The sequence below is a fragment of the Medicago truncatula genome, chromosome 2 (assembly GCF_003473485.1).
Source record: "Medicago truncatula cultivar Jemalong A17 chromosome 2, MtrunA17r5.0-ANR, whole genome shotgun sequence".
NCBI classification, from domain to species: domain Eukaryota; kingdom Viridiplantae; phylum Streptophyta; class Magnoliopsida; order Fabales; family Fabaceae; genus Medicago; species Medicago truncatula.
Genome location: NC_053043.1, coordinates 34,685,726 through 34,709,774, shown reverse-complemented (window position 1 = coordinate 34,709,774; position 24,049 = coordinate 34,685,726). Strand labels below are relative to the sequence as shown.

The 24,049-nt window shown below is 31.3% G+C and overlaps 2 protein-coding genes across 2 annotated transcripts; both read right to left on the bottom strand.

The window, feature by feature from the left end:
* Positions 1 to 782: 782 nt before the first annotated feature.
* LOC11410387 (transcription factor JUNGBRUNNEN 1) lies at positions 783 to 3,011 on the bottom strand. The gene is made up of 3 exons (XM_003596107.4): positions 2,729 to 3,011; positions 1,817 to 2,136; positions 783 to 1,298 (listed from the first exon to the last, which is right to left on the bottom strand). The coding sequence occupies exons 1-3, from the start codon at positions 2,928 to 2,930 to the stop codon at positions 945 to 947; spliced, it is 876 nt and encodes a 291-aa protein (XP_003596155.2). The 5' UTR covers positions 2,931 to 3,011; the 3' UTR covers positions 783 to 944.
* Positions 3,012 to 17,070: 14,059 nt separating this feature from the next.
* Positions 17,071 to 19,621, bottom strand: LOC11408357 (transcription factor JUNGBRUNNEN 1). Its single transcript, XM_003596103.4, has 3 exons — positions 19,347 to 19,621; positions 18,290 to 18,609; positions 17,071 to 17,600 (listed from the first exon to the last, which is right to left on the bottom strand). Exons 1-3 carry the CDS (start codon positions 19,549 to 19,551, stop codon positions 17,187 to 17,189), a joined length of 939 nt encoding a protein of 312 aa, XP_003596151.2. The 5' UTR covers positions 19,552 to 19,621; the 3' UTR covers positions 17,071 to 17,186.
* Positions 19,622 to 24,049: the final 4,428 nt, after the last annotated feature.

Genomic DNA, 24,049 nt, shown 5'->3' with positions numbered 1-24,049 from the left:
TTAAGGGACCAAAAATGTAATTTTGCCAAGAATAAATTAGAGGGACCGACGAGGCTTATGGTCTACGTCAACTAGACTTTGCCCAATAAATGAATTACCAATTTTTATTGGATGAAAGATGTTTTAAGTCAAGAAATGATCCTAAGCGACTTGAAAGTTTTGACGAATAAACTTAATTGCATAAGTAGAGAATTTAAGATTATGGTAATGTTGAGCTGGAGGTGAATCCACGCATCAGGGCTGGTCCAAGGGAGTTGCCACTAAAGTAAGGGTTTAGGCTTTCAAATTGATTAGGCCTCGAATTAGGCCCCAAATCTTTTTAATTTTTAATGTGTTTTTTGTAAGTTTAAGTTTTATAAACATGTTCACACAAAGTTGAGGTGGTAGTTAAATGTAGAGTCGTAGTTCATGTTGCAATTTCGATCCAAGTTTAACTATTTTGTTGGTTATCCGTACCTTAAATTTAAGAAAGATAATATGTAAGCAAAGTTTGCAATAATAAAAAAGTACTAATACATATTTGTGTCACAATTCAATATTATTTTCAACATATATTAGAACTTAGAGTAAAAAGTTATAAAAATGTTTTTTTCATTATGGGGGTCTAGTGAAAAAGGCTAGAGTCACAACGTGATCAACCAATGTTCAATTTCGATTGATATAATTTATGAAAAAAAAAAGATCTTAGCTTTTGTTATTCTTTCTCAACACACCTAAAAGCCTCAATTTGTAATTTGCTTTATGCCTACAAATATCTTAGGCCAGCCATGACAAGCATCATATACACATCAAGTCAACAAGTATTATAAAAGACTAAGTTACACATGCAACAATATCAATAATATTGTAGCTCTACAATACAAGCATATGATGATTAATGTATTTCCAAACTATTAATCTAAACATATGGCCAAGTATATAACTACATATGACAATTATACTATTTACAAACTAGGTGAATCAACAGCAAACCTCACAACTGATCCAAGCTCATCCCAATTATCAAATGGTAACAACTCATTAGCATCCTCATGAAACTGATTGCTTCCATGAAACTGATTGCTTTGGTCACTGCTTGTATAGTTATTGACTGGTTTGTCCTCATGAACGTGATGATGTTCATGGCTTGCACCGAAATTGATATATGTTTGTTGATTTATGTTGAACTCCATATTGTTGTCCATTCTGGTGCTCGTGTTATGAACGGATTGAAGTTTGTTGGCTAATTGTTTCATCTCTGGTATTTGTTTCCTTTGTGATACATTTCTTTTTAGAATTCTACACAATGTCCAAATTTCCTGCATGTCAAGGAGAAAAATCATTAGAAGATATGTTTGTTCAATATGAAAAAGATTTAATTTGATGTTTCATTGATTGTAATAGGTTGGAATTACCCTTGTAATCCAATTAATAATACTCTTGCTTGTTAAAAATATACATTTTATTTTTTATTTTTTTTACATTTTTATGTAAGATAGAAAATTTTACAAGTTAGATTATTGTGATGATAACAAGCACTTTTCATTTCTATTAACATTTTTAATAATAAAATGTTTAAATAAATGCACTCTAATTTTTTTGTCACTACACTACCAAGAGAGAATGATAAAATAATAGGATTAAAGGATAAAATTATTCATGCATCAATTAAATGTAAGACTTGCACTACATCCCCTCACATGAACTAATCTAAAGTGCAACCCTAGTAATTTGATAGCAGGTGCCTCTGATAAGAAAACTTTTATGTGCAAAGCTGCTCCAAAATCAACATATTTACAAACAATAAAAGTTTGGTGTTGGTATCTAAGTTACTTACAGCTTCATGAGCATAATCAGCATCATTCCTAGGATAGGAAATGTTTGTTTTGGCATCAATGTTTGATGGAAGACGAAACTCATGCATCATCCAATCAGTTTTGGTGCCTTTTCCGGCACTACCGCGATAGTAAACAAGTGTTTTTTTGAGTCCAACACAATCATTTCCTTCTGCTCCATTTGAGTATATTGCTTTGTCTATTCCAGTTGCTTTCCAGAATCCAGAGCCAGTCACTCTATTTGGTCTAACGCTGTTCCTATATTTTCTTCCTCTTTGGCAAAAAAAGTAACCTTCCTTCTCTGCTCCTGGTATATTTACTTCTGCATAATGCATGTAACTAAGAAATTAGTATAGTTACCTATAATGAAAAGGAAAAATAAAGAAAGAACAAATATTAGTTGCACTATATATAGAGAATTAAGTGGGATAGAATATTTTTCAGTGTAATTGAGGCATAATATTTTCACATAGAATATCATGTTTGTGTGTTTTTCTTTTACATGTTTTTATATGTCTGCAAAAAATCATGTATATTTTAAGATATATTGTAATTCTTGATAATTCTTGATAATCATGATCATGTCTCGAGCAGTAAAAAAAATTAAAAACGATCACATCTCCTGAGAGATGATTAAGACAAAAAAAAACCTTGAATGTTGTTAATGTTGTTATAGCTAAGGTATATGTATGTAATAATCAATAGCAAATATTGATTATTGTATACAAATATTGTCGACATGTTTTTCTTCCATTTTTTCTTATAGTTTGTGTCATTTAGAAACCCCTTTCCATAGTGATTTCTTCTCGTAAGAAAATTATTAATCTTTAAGATTTGTAAATTTAAGTGAGAACTATAAAAGAATCAATTGAAAATTTATAAAAGAAAAAGAAAAGTGCTAGTTCGATACATACTTGGAAGATCCCAAGGATCATATTTGTAGATATCAATTTGCTTGATAAGATCAATAGCAATAGGTTTCTTGTCAAGTTTTCTTCTAAGATAAAAAGTAACAAGTTCTTCATCAGTGGGATGGAATCTAAATCCAGGAAGTGGAACATCATCATCATCTACAACATATTCATTATCCATGTTGAAATCCTCGTTCATACCCATCTTCTCTCACTCTATGTTTTTTTTTTTAATAATCTTCTCTTACACTCTTTGTGTGTATGTTTGCTTTTTGGTTTTACTTTATAAAGATATATAAAGAGAAGGAAAAAAAGTCTTGGAAGAATTTCAATGAAACGGAGAACCTTCTTTTGTTAATAAATTTAGAGTTTTCTTTTCCTCTAGAGGAAGGTTCATTTTATATAGATTAAAAAAGCGATTCTTACTTTATTTTTTTTAAAATGATTTTTGTGAAAATTTTGTTAAAAAATATTAATAGTTATTTTGAACTCATTTGTGATCATTTATTTTTTTTAGAGGTCATTTGTGATACATTAAAATGATAATTTTGATATTATATTTATTGTGAGAAATTTAAACAACACACAAAAATACGGATGAAATAATTTTCATGTTGGTCAAGTCATGTGGTTTGACTTATTGCATTTATGGTGGATGGCTGGACTTGCTCTATTCTTTTGTTTAATTCAACATCTTACTATTTAGGAATAAGACAGAACTATTTGTCAAAAAAACAAGAAAATAAAGGTTGAACTATTCCGTTCAAGTATCTTTCTCCTGTTAATTGTTCCACACTTCGTGGCTAGAACCAAAAGTGTTTTAATTTGCCAGTCTCTTTTTTGATTTTTTTTTTTTTTGTGATAGAAATTTGCCAATCTCCTTAGCAGCCTCTAATCTAAATAAATAAAGAAGCCTCAAAACAATTAATTTTGTCAAAGTTTTACATTTTTTTTTCTATAAGCAAAAGATCTACTAATATAAGAGGTATTCCAATTAAATACAACAAAGATGAATAGAAAAAGATGAAGAGTTAACGACATAAGTCAAATAATACACAATCAAATTTCCTATACCAATAAAATGAAAATGTTAATGAGTGTCTTCGGGGCGCTGTTTAAGGATCATAAATAGTATGTATTTATAAAATATGTGGAATTAATACATTAGAAATTGAAATATTTAACTTTTTTTTATAAATAATTGCTTATTTTAGGATGTGTAAAAAGTATACTGAGAACACTCGTTAACAAGTTTCATAGTAAAATAGATCCACACTTCCACTACTACAAAATAAGGGGAAAATAGCGCTTTTAACACTAAAGCGCTATTTTCTCTGGAGAGTGTTGAGAGGTGTTCTTCCTACGCGTATGCGACTGCCGGACAAAGGTGTGCCATGTACATATTGCTCTCCTTTTTGTGAAACAAATTATGAGAACGACTGGCATGTTTTTATTGGATGCGACGAGGCGAAGACAGTTTGGCGAACAACTACCTTATGGGACGTGATTTCTACTACTGTTGATGTTGCTGAGAGCTTTGCAACTTGTATTTTCTCTTTACTGTGCAGGTTGATAGTTGAAGAGTGCAAGCACTTGGTAATGATGTTATGGTGTATTTGGAGACATCGTAATGATAAGGTATAGGGTGGTGAGCTGCAACCGAGTAACATAGCAGTCCAGCTAGTGCGCGAGTTGTTATTTCAATGGCAAGCCGCAAGAAATTCTGCTACTGCACACAATCAGCATTCACCGCAAGATACAGTTACCTGGCAGCCACCAGCAACATGATTTTTGAAGTTAACGTAGATGCAGCCATCTTCAGGGCACATAACCGGTTTGGGACAGGTATGTGTATTCGAGATCATCGTGGAAGGTTCTTAATTAAAAGCTGCTACAACTTGGTATGAAGGTTGTCTCCCTCCTCAAGAAGCGGAAGCAGTTGGATTACGTGATGCCATTTTGTGGCTTGGATAGTTAGAATTATCAAATGTGCTAATAGAACTAGATTGTAAACTAGTGGTTGATAGCATATATGATAAGAATAACTACCAGGAAGAATTTGGTAGTATCATCAATGACTGCAGGTAACTATTACAACAATGTACAAACTTTAAGATAAGTTTTGTTAGGAGACAAGCGAATGTTGTCGCTCATAGTTTCGCTAAGGTGTCAATATTACAAGCTCGTCACCAAGTCTTTGATTTGATTCCATTTTGTATTCCAAATTGTGTGATGAATGAAATGGTATGAGTTTTTGTTGGTAAAAAAAAAAAAACACTATAGCGCTATCATTAAAATTAACTTAATATAACGTTTTATTTAAAAAACGCCATCTTACATTCATTAAAAAATAGTAAATATAAATAAAAAACCAGTATTGATTGTTTATGGCGCTCATTTATATATGGAAACGCTATTTATGGCTCAACCTTAAATAGCGCTTTAAAAACGCTATCGTAAGTTTATGAAAGATAGCGTAGGTTTATGAAAGATAACGTTTATATATTTAAAATAGCGCTATTTATTGTCCAAATTCATTCAGCCAAGACCCATGTTCGATCCTCTGGGGGCAGAGCATTTTATTTATTTTTTAAAAAACGTTTTTTTTTTCTTACAGACTCAAAAACGCCATATGTCACAAAAAGTTCTATTTTGTTGGATATATCCTCCAAATTTAAAACCAGAATAAATTAATGATTTAAATGTGTCATTGGTCGCTGCACTTTCATCAGATTTTGACATTGGTCCCTGCATTTCTTTTTTTGTTTGACATTGGTCCCTGCACTTTGTAAAAATATTGGTATTGGTCCCTCTGTTAACTTTCTGTTAAAAAAAAAACACAAAACCAACGGAGTGCCACGTGGCCCAATCATTTTACGCCACGTGGCACCAATATCAATATTTTTACAAAGTGCAGGGACCAATACCAATATTTGTACAAAGTGCAGGGACCAATACCAATAGTTTTGTGTTTTTTTTTAACAGAAAATTAATTGAGGGATCGATACGAATATTTTTACAAAGTGCATGGACCAATGCCAAACAAAAAAAAAAGTGCAGGGACTAATGCCAAAATCCGATGAAAGTGCAGGGAGTAAAGACATATTTAAACCTAAATTAATCAACAAAAATCTTTTTATTTAAGTAAATAAAACCGCAAATCGTGTATTACCTTAAAAACTCACAAACGTTATTCCAGAACCGCAAACACGATTCATTCATTCATCAAAATTAATTTTAGAACTGCAACAGAACTGCAAACCCTAAATCAGTTGAAAATTCATTACTTTCATTCATCCATTCATCAGAACCTCTCTTCTTCACTGCGGCCTCCCTTCTTCACTGCGGCCTCCCTTCTTCCTATATCGTACGACCACTTATTGGTGCTGCCATCTGATTTCCGTCTTTCTTCATTCACGGTAACATCTTCATTCTTTCCATACCTTTTTCCTCTGCCAATTCAATTTCACTCAATTACTCTTCGTTTTCATATTGATGTTTTAAGGTTTTAGGGTTCAAACCACTATTTTTGAGTAAATCTAGTCATATTTGAGTGCAAGAGTTATATAAACCAGTTTTGATACATCCCTAAGGCTTTGAGACCAGATTATATACTTAAAAAACCACTATTTATGTGGATTGGCCAAATGCATATAAATAGTGGTTTGTGTCTAATTTACTACTCCCGTACAGGCTGTTAGTTTAATTCTTTGGTAAAGCAGTGTGGGAAAAAGAAAAATGTTTCAAATATTTGATTGCTCAATGGATGTCTAATCATCTTGCTTGTTTCAGCATTTGTGGATTCTTTGATTTAATCTATGTTGTGCTAGTTTGGTGAGTTTAGGTTTTTGCTAAAGTGCTGGTTTTTTGTTCTGTTGTATCTGCTGTCATTTTTGCACAGGGCTTGTGTTGCATGACAAAGCGTTTTTTTAAGCTGGTGGTTTGTTCAGTTGTATCTGCTGTCATTTGTGCACAGTGCTTGTGTTCCATTTTTTCTTAAGCACAAGTGGTGAATTCTTGAATTATATGCATTAATTTGGAACTATATTGCATCTTCTTTCACTGAAGGGCCAGTTAGTACATTAGCTAGGTGGCATGTGAATTGAGATGTGCTTTGGTGGAACAAATCTGTGTGTTAGGGAGTAGAATGTCTTAAGCTTAATTTTTCTAGGTGTGGGAGAATTTGTCTGATATAATGTTATAATTTTTGTTTGGTCTATTAGGGGGTAAATCAAAACAAAAAAAAAAAATTACAGGGGTAAATCAAAAAAACAGGGGGAAACCGGAAATGATCTATATTAGAGGTGTGTAAAGACCTATTAACCATTTTTTTTTTTTATTTTGTAGAGTTATTTCCTTAATGAAGATGAATCACGGAAGAAATATGTACTTCAACTTGCTGGAGATCTTATTTAACAACGAAGTATCTTAGAGATGTTGATGGAAATTTTATAGATGTTGATCGTCCAACCCTTTACGAAAGCTTGATATCTCCGGAGGAATGGGAGACTTTTAAAGCCAAACTGAATACAATTGAATTTAAAGTTAGAATAATTTATTGAATGCTACTTGTTTGTACATGAATTGAGTCAAAAAATTAGAAAGATAGCGTCAAACCCCCAATACCCATACCGCAGGGGGCGTATGGTATATGCACGCTTAACAGAAAAAATAGTGAGTATATCTAATCAAAAATCATACCATGACGTATATTAGATTGTAACAATACTTCTAATTGGTATGTATTTTTTGTCATTTTGTAGCTAAGAGAGACTAAATCTAAAGAAGAAGACATTGATGAATGTTTAAGGTGGAGGGAAGGACGTGTGAAGAAGGATGGAATGGTTGATGAAAGTGTCCAGAAAATATATGAAGAATGTGTAAGTATTATTTTTATTTAATTTGATTCTAAAAATTTATTGTTACTTCATATAAAACTTGTGAAATTTTTTATGACGATCTTATTTTTTCCGTCCTACCATATATTATTCCAGGTCACTCTATCTCAATCTTCTCAAACTTCTAGTTGTAGGTTATACTTAGCACAACATTAAATGTCCGTGAGTATTCTGGTCGTGTGAGGGGTATGGGGTTAGGGGCCACTCAAACAGTTCTTAATAAAGGTCGAAAGAAAAGTGAAAAAAATCCCAGTATTAGAGAATTATTGGCCATTATTCAAAACCTATCTTCTGACCTTGATCAATTGAAAAAGGAAAGGGGAAAAGATAGCTCAAGAAGTCAACAAGATATGCATATCCCTAGTGACAAAGATAGTGGCAACATTGATGTTTTGAAGAACATTCCCGAGGTATTTAATTACTTGTGTATACTTCATTTAGTATACTTCACGGAAGAAATATGTACTTCAACTTGCTGGAGATCTTATTTAACAACGAAGTATCTTAGAGATGTTGATGGAAATTTCATAGATGTTGATCGTCCAACCCTTTACGAAAGCTTGATATCTCCGGAGGAATGGGAGACTTTTAAAGCCAAACTGAATACAATTGAATTTAAAGTTAGAATAATTTATTGAATGCTACTTGTTTGTACATGAATTGAGTCAAAAAATTAGAAAGATAGCGTCAAACCCCCAATACCCATACCGCAGGGGGCGTATGGTATATGCACGCTTAACAGAAAAAATAGTGAGTATATCTAATCAAAAATCATACCATGACGTATATTAGATTGTAACAATACTTCTAATTGGTATGTATTTTTTGTCATTTTGTAGCTAAGAGAGACTAAATCTAAAGAAGAAGACATTGATGAATGTTTAAGGTGGAGGGAAGGACGTGTGAAGAAGGATGGAATGGTTGATGAAAGTGTCCAGAAAATATATGAAGAATGTGTAAGTATTATTTTTATTTAATTTGATTCTAAAAATTTATTGTTACTTCATATAAAACTTGTGAAATTTTTTATGACGATCTTATTTTTTCCGTCCTACCATATATTATTCCAGGTCACTCTATCTCAATCTTCTCAAACTTCTAGTTGTAGGTTATACTTAGCACAACATTAAATGTCCGTGAGTATTCTGGTCGTGTGAGGGGTATGGGGTTAGGGGCCACTCAAACAGTTCTTAATAAAGGTCGAAAGAAAAGTGAAAAAAATCCCAGTATTAGAGAATTATTGGCCATTATTCAAAACCTATCTTCTGACCTTGATCAATTGAAAAAGGAAAGGGGAAAAGATAGCTCAAGAAGTCAACAAGATATGCATATCCCTAGTGACAAAGATAGTGGCAACATTGATGTTTTGAAGAACATTCCCGAGGTATTTAATTACTTGTGTATACTTCATTTAGTATACTTCACGGAAGAAATATGTACTTCAACTTGCTGGAGATCTTATTTAACAACGAAGTATCTTAGAGATGTTGATGGAAATTTTATAGATGTTGATCGTCCAACCCTTTACGAAAGCTTGATATCTCCGGAGGAATGGGAGACTTTTAAAGCCAAACTGAATACAATTGAATTTAAAGTTAGAATAATTTATTGAATGCTACTTGTTTGTACATGAATTGAGTCAAAAAATTAGAAAGATAGCGTCAAACCCCCAATACCCATACCGCAGGGGGCGTATGGTATATGCACGCTTAACAGAAAAAATAGTGAGTATATCTAATCAAAAATCATACCATGACGTATATTAGATTGTAACAATACTTCTAATTGGTATGTATTTTTTGTCATTTTGTAGCTAAGAGAGACTAAATCTAAAGAAGAAGACATTGATGAATGTTTAAGGTGGAGGGAAGGACGTGTGAAGAAGGATGGAATGGTTGATGAAAGTGTCCAGAAAATATATGAAGAATGTGTAAGTATTATTTTTATTTAATTTGATTCTAAAAATTTATTGTTACTTCATATAAAACTTGTGAAATTTTTTATGACGATCTTATTTTTTCCGTCCTACCATATATTATTCCAGGTCACTCTATCTCAATCTTCTCAAACTTCTAGTTGTAGGTTATACTTAGCACAACATTAAATGTCCGTGAGTATTCTGGTCGTGTGAGGGGTATGGGGTTAGGGGCCACTCAAACAGTTCTTAATAAAGGTCGAAAGAAAAGTGAAAAAAATCCCAGTATTAGAGAATTATTGGCCATTATTCAAAACCTATCTTCTGACCTTGATCAATTGAAAAAGGAAAGGGGAAAAGATAGCTCAAGAAGTCAACAAGATATGCATATCCCTAGTGACAAAGATAGTGGCAACATTGATGTTTTGAAGAACATTCCCGAGGTATTTAATTACTTGTGTATACTTCATTTAGTATACTTCACGGAAGAAATATGTACTTCAACTTGCTGGAGATCTTATTTAACAACGAAGTATCTTAGAGATGTTGATGGAAATTTTATAGATGTTGATCGTCCAACCCTTTACGAAAGCTTGATATCTCCGGAGGAATGGGAGACTTTTAAAGCCAAACTGAATACAATTGAATTTAAAGTTAGAATAATTTATTGAATGCTACTTGTTTGTACATGAATTGAGTCAAAAAATTAGAAAGATAGCGTCAAACCCCCAATACCCATACCGCAGGGGGCGTATGGTATATGCACGCTTAACAGAAAAAATAGTGAGTATATCTAATCAAAAATCATACCATGACGTATATTAGATTGTAACAATACTTCTAATTGGTATGTATTTTTTGTCATTTTGTAGCTAAGAGAGACTAAATCTAAAGAAGAAGACATTGATGAATGTTTAAGGTGGAGGGAAGGACGTGTGAAGAAGGATGGAATGGTTGATGAAAGTGTCCAGAAAATATATGAAGAATGTGTAAGTATTATTTTTATTTAATTTGATTCTAAAAATTTATTGTTACTTCATATAAAACTTGTGAAATTTTTTATGACGATCTTATTTTTTCCGTCCTACCATATATTATTCCAGGTCACTCTATCTCAATCTTCTCAAACTTCTAGTTGTAGGTTATACTTAGCACAACATTAAATGTCCGTGAGTATTCTGGTCGTGTGAGGGGTATGGGGTTAGGGGCCACTCAAACAGTTCTTAATAAAGGTCGAAAGAAAAGTGAAAAAAATCCCAGTATTAGAGAATTATTGGCCATTATTCAAAACCTATCTTCTGACCTTGATCAATTGAAAAAGGAAAGGGGAAAAGATAGCTCAAGAAGTCAACAAGATATGCATATCCCTAGTGACAAAGATAGTGGCAACATTGATGTTTTGAAGAACATTCCCGAGGTATTTAATTACTTGTGTATACTTCATTTAGTAATTTGCTAATTATATTTGTTAATAGCTAGCTTTATGTTGATTATTGGTTTAGGGTATATCACCTTGTTCATTGTTCCTGTTGTCTCCTACTTATCGCATAGTCGCTAAGGGAATGTTACACAACATCTTGGGAGATAAACTTCACCATAAGCCACTCCCTGATGGCTATTTGAAAGTACTAGTTGATATTGTTTTAGAACAAGATGCAGAGTTGCCCATACTTGATGATGTTGCTGATATAAGGTTGGTTTGAACATATGTGGCATGGTCGAGAAACCTCGTTTCCCATAATCTTAAGGTAAAATAAATTTCTCTCTCTTTTATTTAGCAACGACGTACATTGTACATGGTTGTGATGATTTTTCTTTTTTGAATTAGTTATGTTCAATGATTTTACTTCTATATCATGAGTTTCCGTGCAATTTGGATTGCAATTGATTGATCTGTGCGTTGCTTATATTGCAATCATTTTTAGTCAAAACTAATTAGGCATAAGTTCTTTTGTATTAAGATATTTATTTAATTTCATAAAACATAGTTTGTGATTCTTTGAAATGAGAGCAAAATTTTTACTTCTAAAATGTTGTGATACTATGTCTAATTAAAATACACAAACAAACATTTTCTATCAAAGATAGGCTTTATTTCTCAACTCATATGCAAAAAATAAATTGATCAATGTCTGAATGAATTTCAAATAGATTCCTGCAACATATAGAGGCAATGATAACGACGGAATTAGGATGGGTGACGAGTCGGTCACAAAAAAATCAGGTCTATTAATATACACAAGAAATATTCATTTTGCCATTCAATCATTTTTTAATCATTAACTAAATTAACTATACAATTAATATTTTAGATTCACCCACAAAAATTGTATGAAGGCACTAAAATCATGAAGGATAAACCAAAAAATATGTCTCAAGCACAAAAGTTGAAAGAAGTCACTAATAAGAGTGGACATAGCAATATTCCAATCACAAAACAAAAACAAGACATTGCAAAAACCAAACATCAAAAGCCTAAATCTACAAAGTGTCGTCCATCGTGGGTGTCAACTCTTAAATCACCGGTGGAAGTGCAAATGGAAGACACAAATACGCTTCAGGTAACTATGGAGGAATGTATTTTTGTTGAAGAGCAGTATGATAAGACATTACCAAAGACCAAATGTATGAGTTTTTCGAAAATACAGAAATAGGTGTCTATGTTGTCTACATATATATCAGATACTTTGAATAACTTTAAATTGACCGAACAAATTATTTTATTTGTATAACATTTAACTGTATCTAATATTATAACTTCTACACGTACCTAGAATATGAAAATATAATATTAGATCATATTAAATGTTATACAAATAAAATAGTTTGTTCGGTCAATTTAAAGTTATTCGGAATATCTGATATATACGCAGACAACAGAGACACCTATTTAACTTTCGAAAAACTCATACATTTGTTCTTTGGTAATGTCTTCTTCGTACTGTTCTTCACCAAAAATACCTTCCTCCATAATTATATGACGGGTATCTGTGTCTTCCATTTGCAATGCCAACAGTGATTTAAGAGCTGACACCCACAATGGACGACACTTTGTAGAGTTAGGTTTTTGCAATATCTTGTTTTTGTTTTGTGATATGAATATTGCTATGTTCACCCTTATTAGTGACTTCTTTCAACTTTTGTGCTTGAGACATATTTCTTGGTTTATCCTTCATGATTTTAGTGTCTTCAAGCAATGTTTATGGGTGAATCTAAAATATTAATTGTATAGTTAATTTAGTTAATGATTAACAAATAATTGAATAGTAAAATGAACATTTCTTGCGTATATTAATATACCTATTTTTTTTTATGTGACCGACTCGTCACCCCTCCTGATCTCGTCATTATCATTGTCTTTATATGTTGCAGGAATTTATGTGAAATTGATTCAGTCAATGATCAATTTATTTTTTGCGCAGGAGTGGAGAAATATAGCCTATCTTTGATAGAAAATGTTTGTTTGTGTATTTTAATTAAACACAGTATCACAAATTCTTAGAAGTATAAATTATGCCCTCATTTCAAAAAATCACAAACTATGTATTCATAAAATAAAATAAATATCTTAATACAAAAGAACTTTTGCCTAATTAGTTCTGACTAAAAAAGATTGCAATATATGCAACGCACAGAGCAATCAATTGCAATCCGAATTGCATAGTAATTCATGATATAGAAGTAAAATCATCGAACATAATAAATTCAAAAAAGAAAAATCATAACAACCATGTACGACATTGCTAAATGAAAGCAACACAAATTTACTTTACCTGAAGATTAAGGGAAACGAGGTTTCTTTGCCATGCCACATATGTTCCTATTGCATCTCTAACCAACCTTATATCAGCAACATCATCGGGTATGGGCAACACTGCATCCTGTTCTAAAGCAATATCAATTGATACTTTCAAATAGCCATCAGGGAGTGGCTTATGGTGAAGTTTATCTCCCAAGATGTTGTGTACCATTCCCTTAGTGACTATGCGATGAGTAGGAGACATCATGTACAATGATCAAGGTGATATCACCTAAACCAATAATCAACATAAACTTAGTTATTAACAAATATAATTAGCAAATTACTAAATGAAATATATACAAGTAATTAAATACCTAGGGAATATTCTACAAAACATCAATGTTGGTACTATCTTTGTCACTAGGGATATGCATATTCTGTTGACCTCTTGAGCTATCTTTTCCCCTTTCCTTTTTCAATTTATCAAGGTCAGATGATAAGTTTTGAATAATGGCCAATAATTCTCTAGTACTGGGATTTTTTTTTCACTTTTCTTTTGACCTTTATTAAGAATTGTTTGAGTTACCCCTAACCCCCCTTACACGACCAGAATACTCACGGTATTTAATGCTTTGCTAAGTATGTGCCTACAGCTAAAAGTTTGAGAAGATTGAGATAGAGTCACCTGAAATAATATATGGTAGGATGGAAAAAAATAAGCTCGTCATAAAAAATTTCACAAGTTTTATATGAAGTAACAATAAATTTTCAGAATCAAATTAAATAAAAATAATACTTACACATTCTTCATATACTTTCTGGACACTTTCATCAACAATTCCATCCTTCTTCACATGCCCTTTCCTCCACCTTAAACATTCATCAATGTCTTCTTCTTTAGATTTAGTCTCTCTTAGCTACAAAATGACAACAAATGCATACCTATTAGAAGTATTGTTACAATCTAATAGGTCATGGTATGATTTTTATTAGATAAACTCACTATTTTTTTTTTTCTGTTAAGCGTGCATATCCCATACGCCCCCTGCGGTATGGGTATTGGGGGTTTGACGCTCTCTTTCTAACCCCAGTCACCAACACCACCTTCCAATGGCTTCTTCTTATTCATCTTGATTTCAACCCACCCCAAAATCCATTTATTTCATATCTATTCTTTTCACTTCTTCTTTCTTTGGTAACTTCATTCCAGATTCACCAACTCAAGACCCTAATTTCATTTTCATTCTCAAATCTCCTTTTCACCATGAAAATTCCTTAAATCACCACAAACTTACAACAAAGACTATCTCTTCCTCTATAAACAAGAATTCATTCATTCCATACAAAAAAGAATTAAAGAAAAAAGTTAGTTCTTCCATAAACCACCACAAACTCACGACATTTTTTATTTTATTTTTTGCAAAATATCTAAGCCTTGAATAGTTTCTTTTTTCCCCTTTTGGAATCTGACATTCTTGGCTATACTGATTAGGATTTGTTTGTTTTCTTCTTGGATCATGGAATTAATTTCCGTAATATTATTTGATATGAAGCTTTATGCAGCATTTAGGGTTATGTTGCATCTGTCATGTCACATGTATGAATTGTCCAAGGCATTTCACTTGTTCCTCTTATAACTCTCCGCCCTTTTTGTGTTAGATTCAAAGAAATCTATAGTTGCTAATAGTAGAGCAAGGCAGATACCTCTAGATGATGTTTGAGAAGCAATGCAAATCTGGTGTTGAACCATTTAAGGCATCATCGTTAGCCATTGAGAAGTGTTTTAGGTTTTATTTTTATTTTTTCTGATTTTTTAATTCTTTTTTTAATTTTTTTAATTTAAAAATTGATTTTTTGATTTTGATTTTTTTTAATTAATTAATTACACACGTGGTCTGCCACGTAGGCATTGAATTAGTCAAAATAGACCAAAATAACCAAAGATGCAAAGGGGCTAAATCTTAGGGGGCAAAATTGAAGTTTTTGTACTTGGGGGGCCAAAATTGCAAGATTTTGAAAGTTAGGGAGAAAAAATGTACTTTATGCTTTTTTTTGTCGTTTTCCTCATTCCCGCCATTTGAAATGGCAGGAATGAGTTCCCTTCTCTGACACATGTATGCGCTTGACAGGAGTGACAAGTTTGCCTTTTTTTTTTTTTAATTTTTTTTTTCATTACCGCCATCTGAAATGGCGGGATTGAATTTTGATTTTTTTTCTCGTTTTTTGTTTTTTGTGGGCAACATATATACATTAAAAACACAAATAATAGTAAATAAAAACATATTAATGATAATAATGATAAATATTAACTTATTTGAACACATAATACATAACATTATTAACTACCGATTATTTATACCGGTTATTTATACTTAGACAATTTCTCATAATATATTTCTTTAATATATTCTATTTGTGTAGAAAGTCTTCAATATTTCCTCTTTGCATGGAATATTCTTCACATTTGTTCTCGAACAAGTTTCAATATCCAAACTGCTACTTCGATATTGAAGTCATGAAATAACTTTATTAATCACGTTGCTTTAAGTTCTCGCTAACAACTGTCATAGTGTATGGTTAAGGATTTAAAAGTGGAAGTAAATGATATCTCTCATGGATTTTTTTTATTTTTTTATGTTGCAATATGTTTTATACATAAATTTTAAAATAAGATTTTCACTTTAAACTTCTTATCAAATGCCCTAAAGACATATATTAGCATTTCTCTTATCTTTTTCTATATTTACTTCTGCATGCTGACTTACAAGAATTTTTTTATCATCAACATATTTACTATTAGAAAAATGAAGGCTTAATTACACTTTTGGTCCTCGTGTTTTGGCCTACTCACGAAACTGGTTCTGCCCTTTTAAAACAGAACAAAATGGTCCTTCAATTATCATTTTTGTTGCATTTTTCGTCTTACCTCCTATTTTCAAACTCCAGAAACGCAGAGAAATAGCAGTTTTAGGCGATTTTAGACCTACCCCTATGCTCAACCATGAAATCAACAAGGAATAAAACATGTGGGCAGAGAGAATTTATTCTATTCATCACACAACCAAAAAAACCCTAACTTGAAACATATCTTAGAAATTAGGATTTTTTTTTATTAGTGTGTTGAATAAAGTGGATTCTTTGTACCCACATGCTTTATTCTTTGTTTATTTCATGGTTGAACATAGGGGGTAGGTCTAAAACTGCTATTTCTCTGCGTTTTTTGGATAATAAAATGGGGGGTAGGACGAAAATTGCAACAAAAATGATAATTGAAGGACCGTTTTGTTCTGTTTTAAAAGGGCAAGACCAGTTTCGTGAGTAGGCCAAAACACGAGGACCAAAAGTGTAATTAAGCCAAAAATGAAATATGATAATGCGTTCATAATAAATTGTGTTTTTATGCTTTGGCTAAAAAGTTAATTAGCAATCAAGTTGTTTGGACTCCAGTGACAAAGGAACTCCTTCCAAGGACATATCCGCGGAATATCGGGTTCGATTTTCAGGGGGAATAACACTTGGGCAGTGCGCATGCCTCTACGCACGAGCCAGATTAGTCGCCCATCTTTAGTGGGTCAGAAACCGGTGCGAAAGCAAAAAAAAATAAAAAAAAAGCCAAAAAGTTATGAGTTTTTATTGGGTAAAAGAAGTTTTAATTCAAGAAACTATCCTAAATCAATTTGAACGGTTTGACAAATACACTTCATCACATAAGTAGATATTTGAGATCAAGTCAATAAGTATCGTAAAAGTCTAAAAGTTACACATGTTTTTTGGTGAGAAAAGTTACACATGTTACTACAAATAATATCAACAAAATTATATAGCCCTAAAAAACCAGGATATCAATGTATTTCAAAATCTATTCTAAACATGCCCAAGTATATAAAACTGCATGAGAATTACTATTTACATACTAGGTGAATCTGAAACAAAATTCACAACTGATCCAAGCTCATCCCAATTATCAAATGATAATAACTCATTAGCAGCTTGCTTAATCCAAAAATTTGAAGATTGTGTTACATTAATTTGTTGAGGTTGATATTCCACTGAAGAGCTCAATTGATCTACATGAAATTGATTCCTTTGATCACTGCTTGTATGATTATTGATTGGTTTGTCATCGTTGTAATGATGCTCATGAATGGTTTGTCCAAAATTGATATATGTTTGTTGATTTGTGTTCAACTCCATATTGCTATTCATTCTACTACTCTTTTCATGAATGGTTCGATGCTTGGTAGCTAAGGGTTTCACATCTGCCATGCTTTTACTTTTTGATACATTTCTTTTGAAAATTCTACACAATGTCCAAATTTCCTGCATGTCATATAGAAAAATCATTAGAACAAGTTTGAGAGGAAAAATATTTCACTAAGAGTTATATATTTATATTCTTTTTACAACTTTATATAAATAAATATTTTAGAAGTTTGATTATTACGATCGTAACAAGCACTTTTCATTGTTTTTGATAAGCAAGATTTATTAATGAAAAGTATAAGGGGTGCTCCAATCCATTACAAAGAGAACTAATTAGCTGTTAGAAGCTTTGTAGACATCATTTTTATTAACATATATATTTTTATAATAAAGTGATTAAATAAATGCACACAAATATTTTTCTCACTACCAAGAGAAAACAATAAAGTTTAGAAACTAAATTTAATGGTAAAATAAGTGATGCATTAAATCGCTCTCAAAATTTAGGGTATGTAATTTTCAGGTCAGATATATCTTATCAAATTCGAGATTCTCAATCGTTACATCAGACTTAGGATATCTATAGCATAACTTGAGTTTCAAACTATAAAACCTATTGATAAGGTGAGGGATAACTCTCACATATAACACATTATCCGGTCATCATATCTAAATCTAATATGAAACCCTCATAACTAGATAATTTATTTTTTAGTGCTAAGAATGTACATATCAAGAAAAATGTGAACAAATATTGTAGCATAAAAATTTGTAAAAATTTGGTAGGTCTTATGTAAGTTACTTACAGCTTCATGAGCATAATCAGCAACATTCTTAGGATAGGAAATGTTTGTTTTGGCATCAATGTTTGATGGAAGACGAAACTCATGCATCATCCAATCAGTTTTGGTGCCTTTTCCGGCACTACCACGATAGTAAACAAGTGTTTTTTTGAGTCCAACACAATCATTTCCTTCTGCTCCATTTGAGTAAATTGCTTTGTCTATTCCAGTTGCTTTCCAGAATCCAGAGCCAGTCACTCTATTTGGCCTAACGCTGTTCCTATATTTTCTTCCTCTTTGGCAAAAAAAGTAACCTTCCTTTTCTGCTCCAGGTACATTTGCTTCTGCATAATGCATGTAACTAATTAATTAGTATATATAGTTACCAATAATGAAGGGAAAAATAAAGAAAGAACAAAGAAAAATTTTCACTATGTAGAAAAGTGGGTTAGAATATAGGTTTCAGTGTAGTTTTTTTTTTTTTTTTTGAGAGAAGGTTTCAGTGTAGTTGTTGCATAAAATTTTACACCAAATATTTTTATTTTTTTAAATCAGTTAAAGAAAGTATTAAGCTATATTGTTACTCCTTGTGACTTTCTTGTTTTTACATGTCTGCACAAAATCCTCTATACATAAGCTATAATGTTACGGTTGCTTTTGTAGCTAATGGATGCTCATGATGAAATTAGAAATGAATTTCATGTTTTGATTTTTAATTTTTTTATTGCTTATTTATATTCGTCACAATACTTAATTTTATAAAAAAAATTAAAATCTTCTGAAATATAGAATATGAGAGCTAAAATAAATAACCTTGAATATATTGGTAGCTAAGATATATGTATGCCATAATCAATATCTGTTTGTGCATGCAAATATTATCTCAATTTTTTTTTTTTCATTCATCCTTCTAGCTTGTGTTAATTAGATTGAAACCCTATTCTTAATTTTACAATAGAGGTTTCATCTTGTAAGAAATTAATTAATCTTTAATACTTGTAAGCTAAACAAATAGAAGAATATCATTAAATATAAACAAGAATCAGAAAGAAAAAGAAGTATATAAATTAGAGAGACATACTTGGAAGATCCCAAGGATCATATTTGTAGATATCAATTTGTTTGATAAGATCAATAGCAATAGGTTTCTTGTCAAGTTTTCTTCTAAGATAAAAAGTAACAAGTTCTTCATCAGTGGGATGGAATCGAAATCCAGGAAGTGGAACATCATCATCACCATCTACAACATATTCATTATCCATGTTGAAATCCTCGTTCATACCCATTTTCTCTCACTCTATGTTTTTTTTTTAATAATCTTCTCTTACACTCTTTGTGTGTATGTTTGCTTTTTGGTTTTACTTTATAAAGATATATAAAGAGAAGGAAAAAAAGTCTTGGAAGAATTTCAATGAAACGGAGAACCTTCCAATATTGATTATTATTATTAATAAATATCGTGAAGAGAGTCGTATGATGTGGATGAAATTTTCATGTTGGTCAAGTCATGTGGTTTGACTTGTGACATTTATGTTGGATGGCTGGACTTGCTCTATTGTATTTAATTTAATCTTACGACTATTTTGGAATTTAATAATATATAAAAGAAACAATAAATGCTTAGAACTAGAAGGATTGAACTATTTGTCAAAAAACATGAAAATAAAGGCTGAACTATTCCGTTCTAGTAAATCTACTTTGTATTTGCTCTGGAAACTATTCTATTTAATGCTCTACACTTGGGTGGAGCCAAAATGTTTTATACACCTTGTTTAATCTACTAAATCCCCTTAGCTAAATATATATAGCAGCCTCTGAAAAAATTAATTTGTCTATATTCCAACTCAAAATACAACACTAGAAAAAAGAAGAGTTTTTTTTCTTTAGGGGAGAATAAAGAAGATTTAAACACCTGATTTCAAATATATATATTTTTGGTTACACTGATTTTAGATATAGGAAGAGAATATAGGAAGAGACGATCAATTTCCAATTTTTTTAGAGATCCTTATTTATTAATTTTGTTAGGTCTGCAACAATTTAACCTAATTTTTTCTCGTTCATTTGTTTTATTAGGTTTTTCAATTATTTAATCTAACAAATTCCATCTAAAATAATGCATCGCACCAATTTCATTCCTATTCTCTTGCCTTTTTTTTAAGGAAATATTTTCTACACTTATTTGATACTGCACGTTTGTTCTAGAAACTATGAGCATATCCTTATTTATTAATTTTGTTAGGCTGCAACAATTTAACCTAATCTTTTCCCGCTCATTGCTTTATTAGGTTTGCAATTATTTAACCTAACAAATTTCATCTAAAAAAATGCATCGCACCAATTTCATTCATATCCTCTTGCCTTTTTTTTAAGGAAATATTTTCTACCTTATTTGATGCTGCACGTTTGTTCTAGAAACTATGAGCATATCCTTATTTATTAATTTTGTTAGGCTGCAACAATTTAACCTAATTTTTTCCAGCTCATTTTCTTTATTAGGTTTGCAATTACTTAACCTAAAAAATTTTATCTAAAAAAATGCATCGCACCAATTTCATTCCTATCCTCTTGCCTTTTTTTTTAAGGAAATATTTTCTACCTTATTTGATGTTGCACGTTTGTTCTAGAAACTATGAGCATATCCTTATTTATTAATTTTGTTAGGTTTGCAGCAATTTAACCTAATTTTTTCCCGCTCATTTGCTTTATTAGGTTTGCAATTATTTAACCTAACAAATTCCATCTAAAAAAATGCATCGCACCAATTTCATTCCTATCCTCTTGCCTTTTTTTAAGGAAATATTTTCTACACTTATTTGATGTTGTACGTTTGTTCTAGAAACTATGAGCATATTCTTATTTATTAATTTTGTTAGGTCTGCAACAATTTAACCTAATTTTTTCCAGCTCATTTTCTTTATTAGGTTTGCAATTATTTAACCTAAAAAAAATTATCTAAAAAAATGCATCGCACCAATTTCATTCTTATCCTCTTGCCTTTTTTTTAAGGAAATATTTTCTACACTTATTTGATGCTGCACGTTTGTTCTAGAAACTATGAGCATATCCTTATTTATTAATTTTGTTAGGTCTGCAGCAATTTAACCTAATTTTTTCCCGCTCATTTGCTTGATTAGGTTTGCAATTATTTAACCTAACAAGTTCCATCTAAAAAAATGCATCGCACCAATATCATTCCTATCCCCTTGCCTTTTTTTTTTAAGGAAATATTTTCTACACTTAATTGATGTTGCACGTTTGTTCTAGAAACTATGAACATATCAATGATCACGTTTGATTCCTTCTATTTTATACTTTTTTTTTTTTGATTTTTTTTGACAATTTTTTGTACACTTACAACTTTTTTTTTTTCACTGTTACCAATTATATATTGCATTTTATTATTTGTATGTCAATCCCTTTACAATAAACCCAAGCGGAACACTGATCAAAAATCTAGTGTTGTAATATAATAGATTCGCACTTAAATTCTTCTTTTTAAAGGGATTGTAGGATAATTACTTTTTTGGGATTGTAAAATAGTCCTCTAACTTTTTGAAGTGTATGAGAAACTTTTTTATTTTAACGTCATTTGTAAATAGATATTGAATAGGCTTAATTGGATATTTGGTCCTCTAAATAATTATGCGTTTACATTTTGGTCCCATAAATTGTAAAATTCATATTTTGGTCCTTTTGGTTTTGCTCCGTCAGTCAAAAAGGTTCTAACTGTTTACTTTAACCCCCAAATGTCTATGGTGGACCGACTTTAAAAATGGTCCACTATAGATCCTATTAATTATTTAATTTAAACCGTTTGATTTTTTTTTAAAAGGAGGGTCATTGAATTACGCAGGTGTATTTTATCTTATGGTGAGTCAACAACACTTAATTATTTCTCCCTTTCTTCATCTTCTTCCTCACTTTTCTTCATCATATTCATATCATTTTCACCAACATTCATGAACAAAAATTCAAAAGAAAAAAAAAACCATAATTTTTTCCTCTCTTTACAAAATCTACTCTACTCTTCTTTCATTTCCTTTTCTTTCTTCCTCTCTCTACAAAACAAAGCCATACTCTCCCTCTCCTCCTTTTCAACTGAATTTTCCGGCCATCTTTTGTCAAACAAAATACATAATCTACATACTCTCTTCTTTCTCTATCTCATTCTGAAATTTAATTTTGGATCGGAGATATATTATAGTCTCCAAACCGTCACTTTCATTATTAGATCTAGACCACCACAAATTGTTTCATGACAAACCACCACCATAAACATATTCTCCTTCATATTCTCTACAAAACCCACAAAGAAAAACCACGAACGGGTGAATTTTCTCGGCGACTACCGCACCGGAAAACGACCCCACCACCGCGCCGGACAATGGACAATAACAGTTTGGCATTTGTTTTGTTTTGTTTGTGTTCACTGTTTTGGACTTTGAAGCCTCGTGGTTTCCTTTTTTCTTTATTGTGTTGTATTTTGTTTTGCTGGATTGGTTTTGTGAAATAGATTTGGATTTGATGTGAAGAAAGCTCAGATTGATGGAGAAATGGGAACTGATTGTTGTTGTGGTGTATTTCCAGAATCTAAAAAAAATAAATAGATCTGTGTGTTTCCAAGTTTTATTAATTTTTTGGGTTTAAATTCTTCTTTTTTCTAGGTTGTTGTGAATTGTGATGAATGTATGAATATTTGATGATGAACAAGAGTGAGGGAGAAGAAGAGATAAGATGATAGTGCTGGAAAAATTAGGTGCCGACGGCTCACTATAGGTATAATGAACATGCAATCAAACGGCTAATATCATATCAAAAATTTTAAACATTAAAAAACTAACGGATGGGATCAATTTGACTGACGGAGCAAAACCAAGGGGACCAAAATGTGAATTTTACAATTTATGGGACCAAAATGTAAACTCATAATTATTTAGGTGACCAAATGTCCAATTAAGCCTATTGAATACCTTTTATACTCTTAAACTAGTTACAAACCCGTGCTTTGCACGGGTTGAATAACGTATTTTTTTTAAATTTAGTTCCGAAGGAGAAATCTTATAAATTACAGAAAATTGATGTCCTTTATAAATGTGAAAATCAAAGCTGCTTAAACCAAAATTTTGCAACACAAAGCCTAAAGCACTACATAAAAAATAACATAACCACTATTATATATCTTATCTTATTATTCCTTAAAGTTAACCCGAACGCAAAATTTTGCCCTAGATTTAACCTAACTTCTTTGCTTAATTTTACTATATTAACCCTATTTAATTATCCCTGTTTAATTTAATCAAAATGTTAACGTTAATTGTTAGGGAAATCAAAATAAACAAATCGCTCCTAATTTTTCTCCATAATTTTACTAAACAAATTATATTAACCCTAGATTTAATTTATGCAAAATGTCATCTCTTATTTATAAATATTAACCCATGACGCAATATTAACCCTAGATTTAACCTAATTTTTTTTGTGTGACTTTACTATATTAACCATATATTTAATTTATGCAAAATGTCATATCTTATTTTTAAATGTTAACCCGTGACGCAATATTAACCCTAGATTTAACCTAATTTTTACGTGTGACTTTACTATATTAACCCTAGATTTAATTTATGCAAAATGTTATCTCTTATTTCTAAATGTTAACCCGTGATGCAATATTAACCCTATATTTAACCTATTTTTTCGCGTGACTTTACTATATTAACCCTAAATTTAATTTATGCAAAATGTCATCTATAATTTTAACCTAATTTTTCCCTCCACACT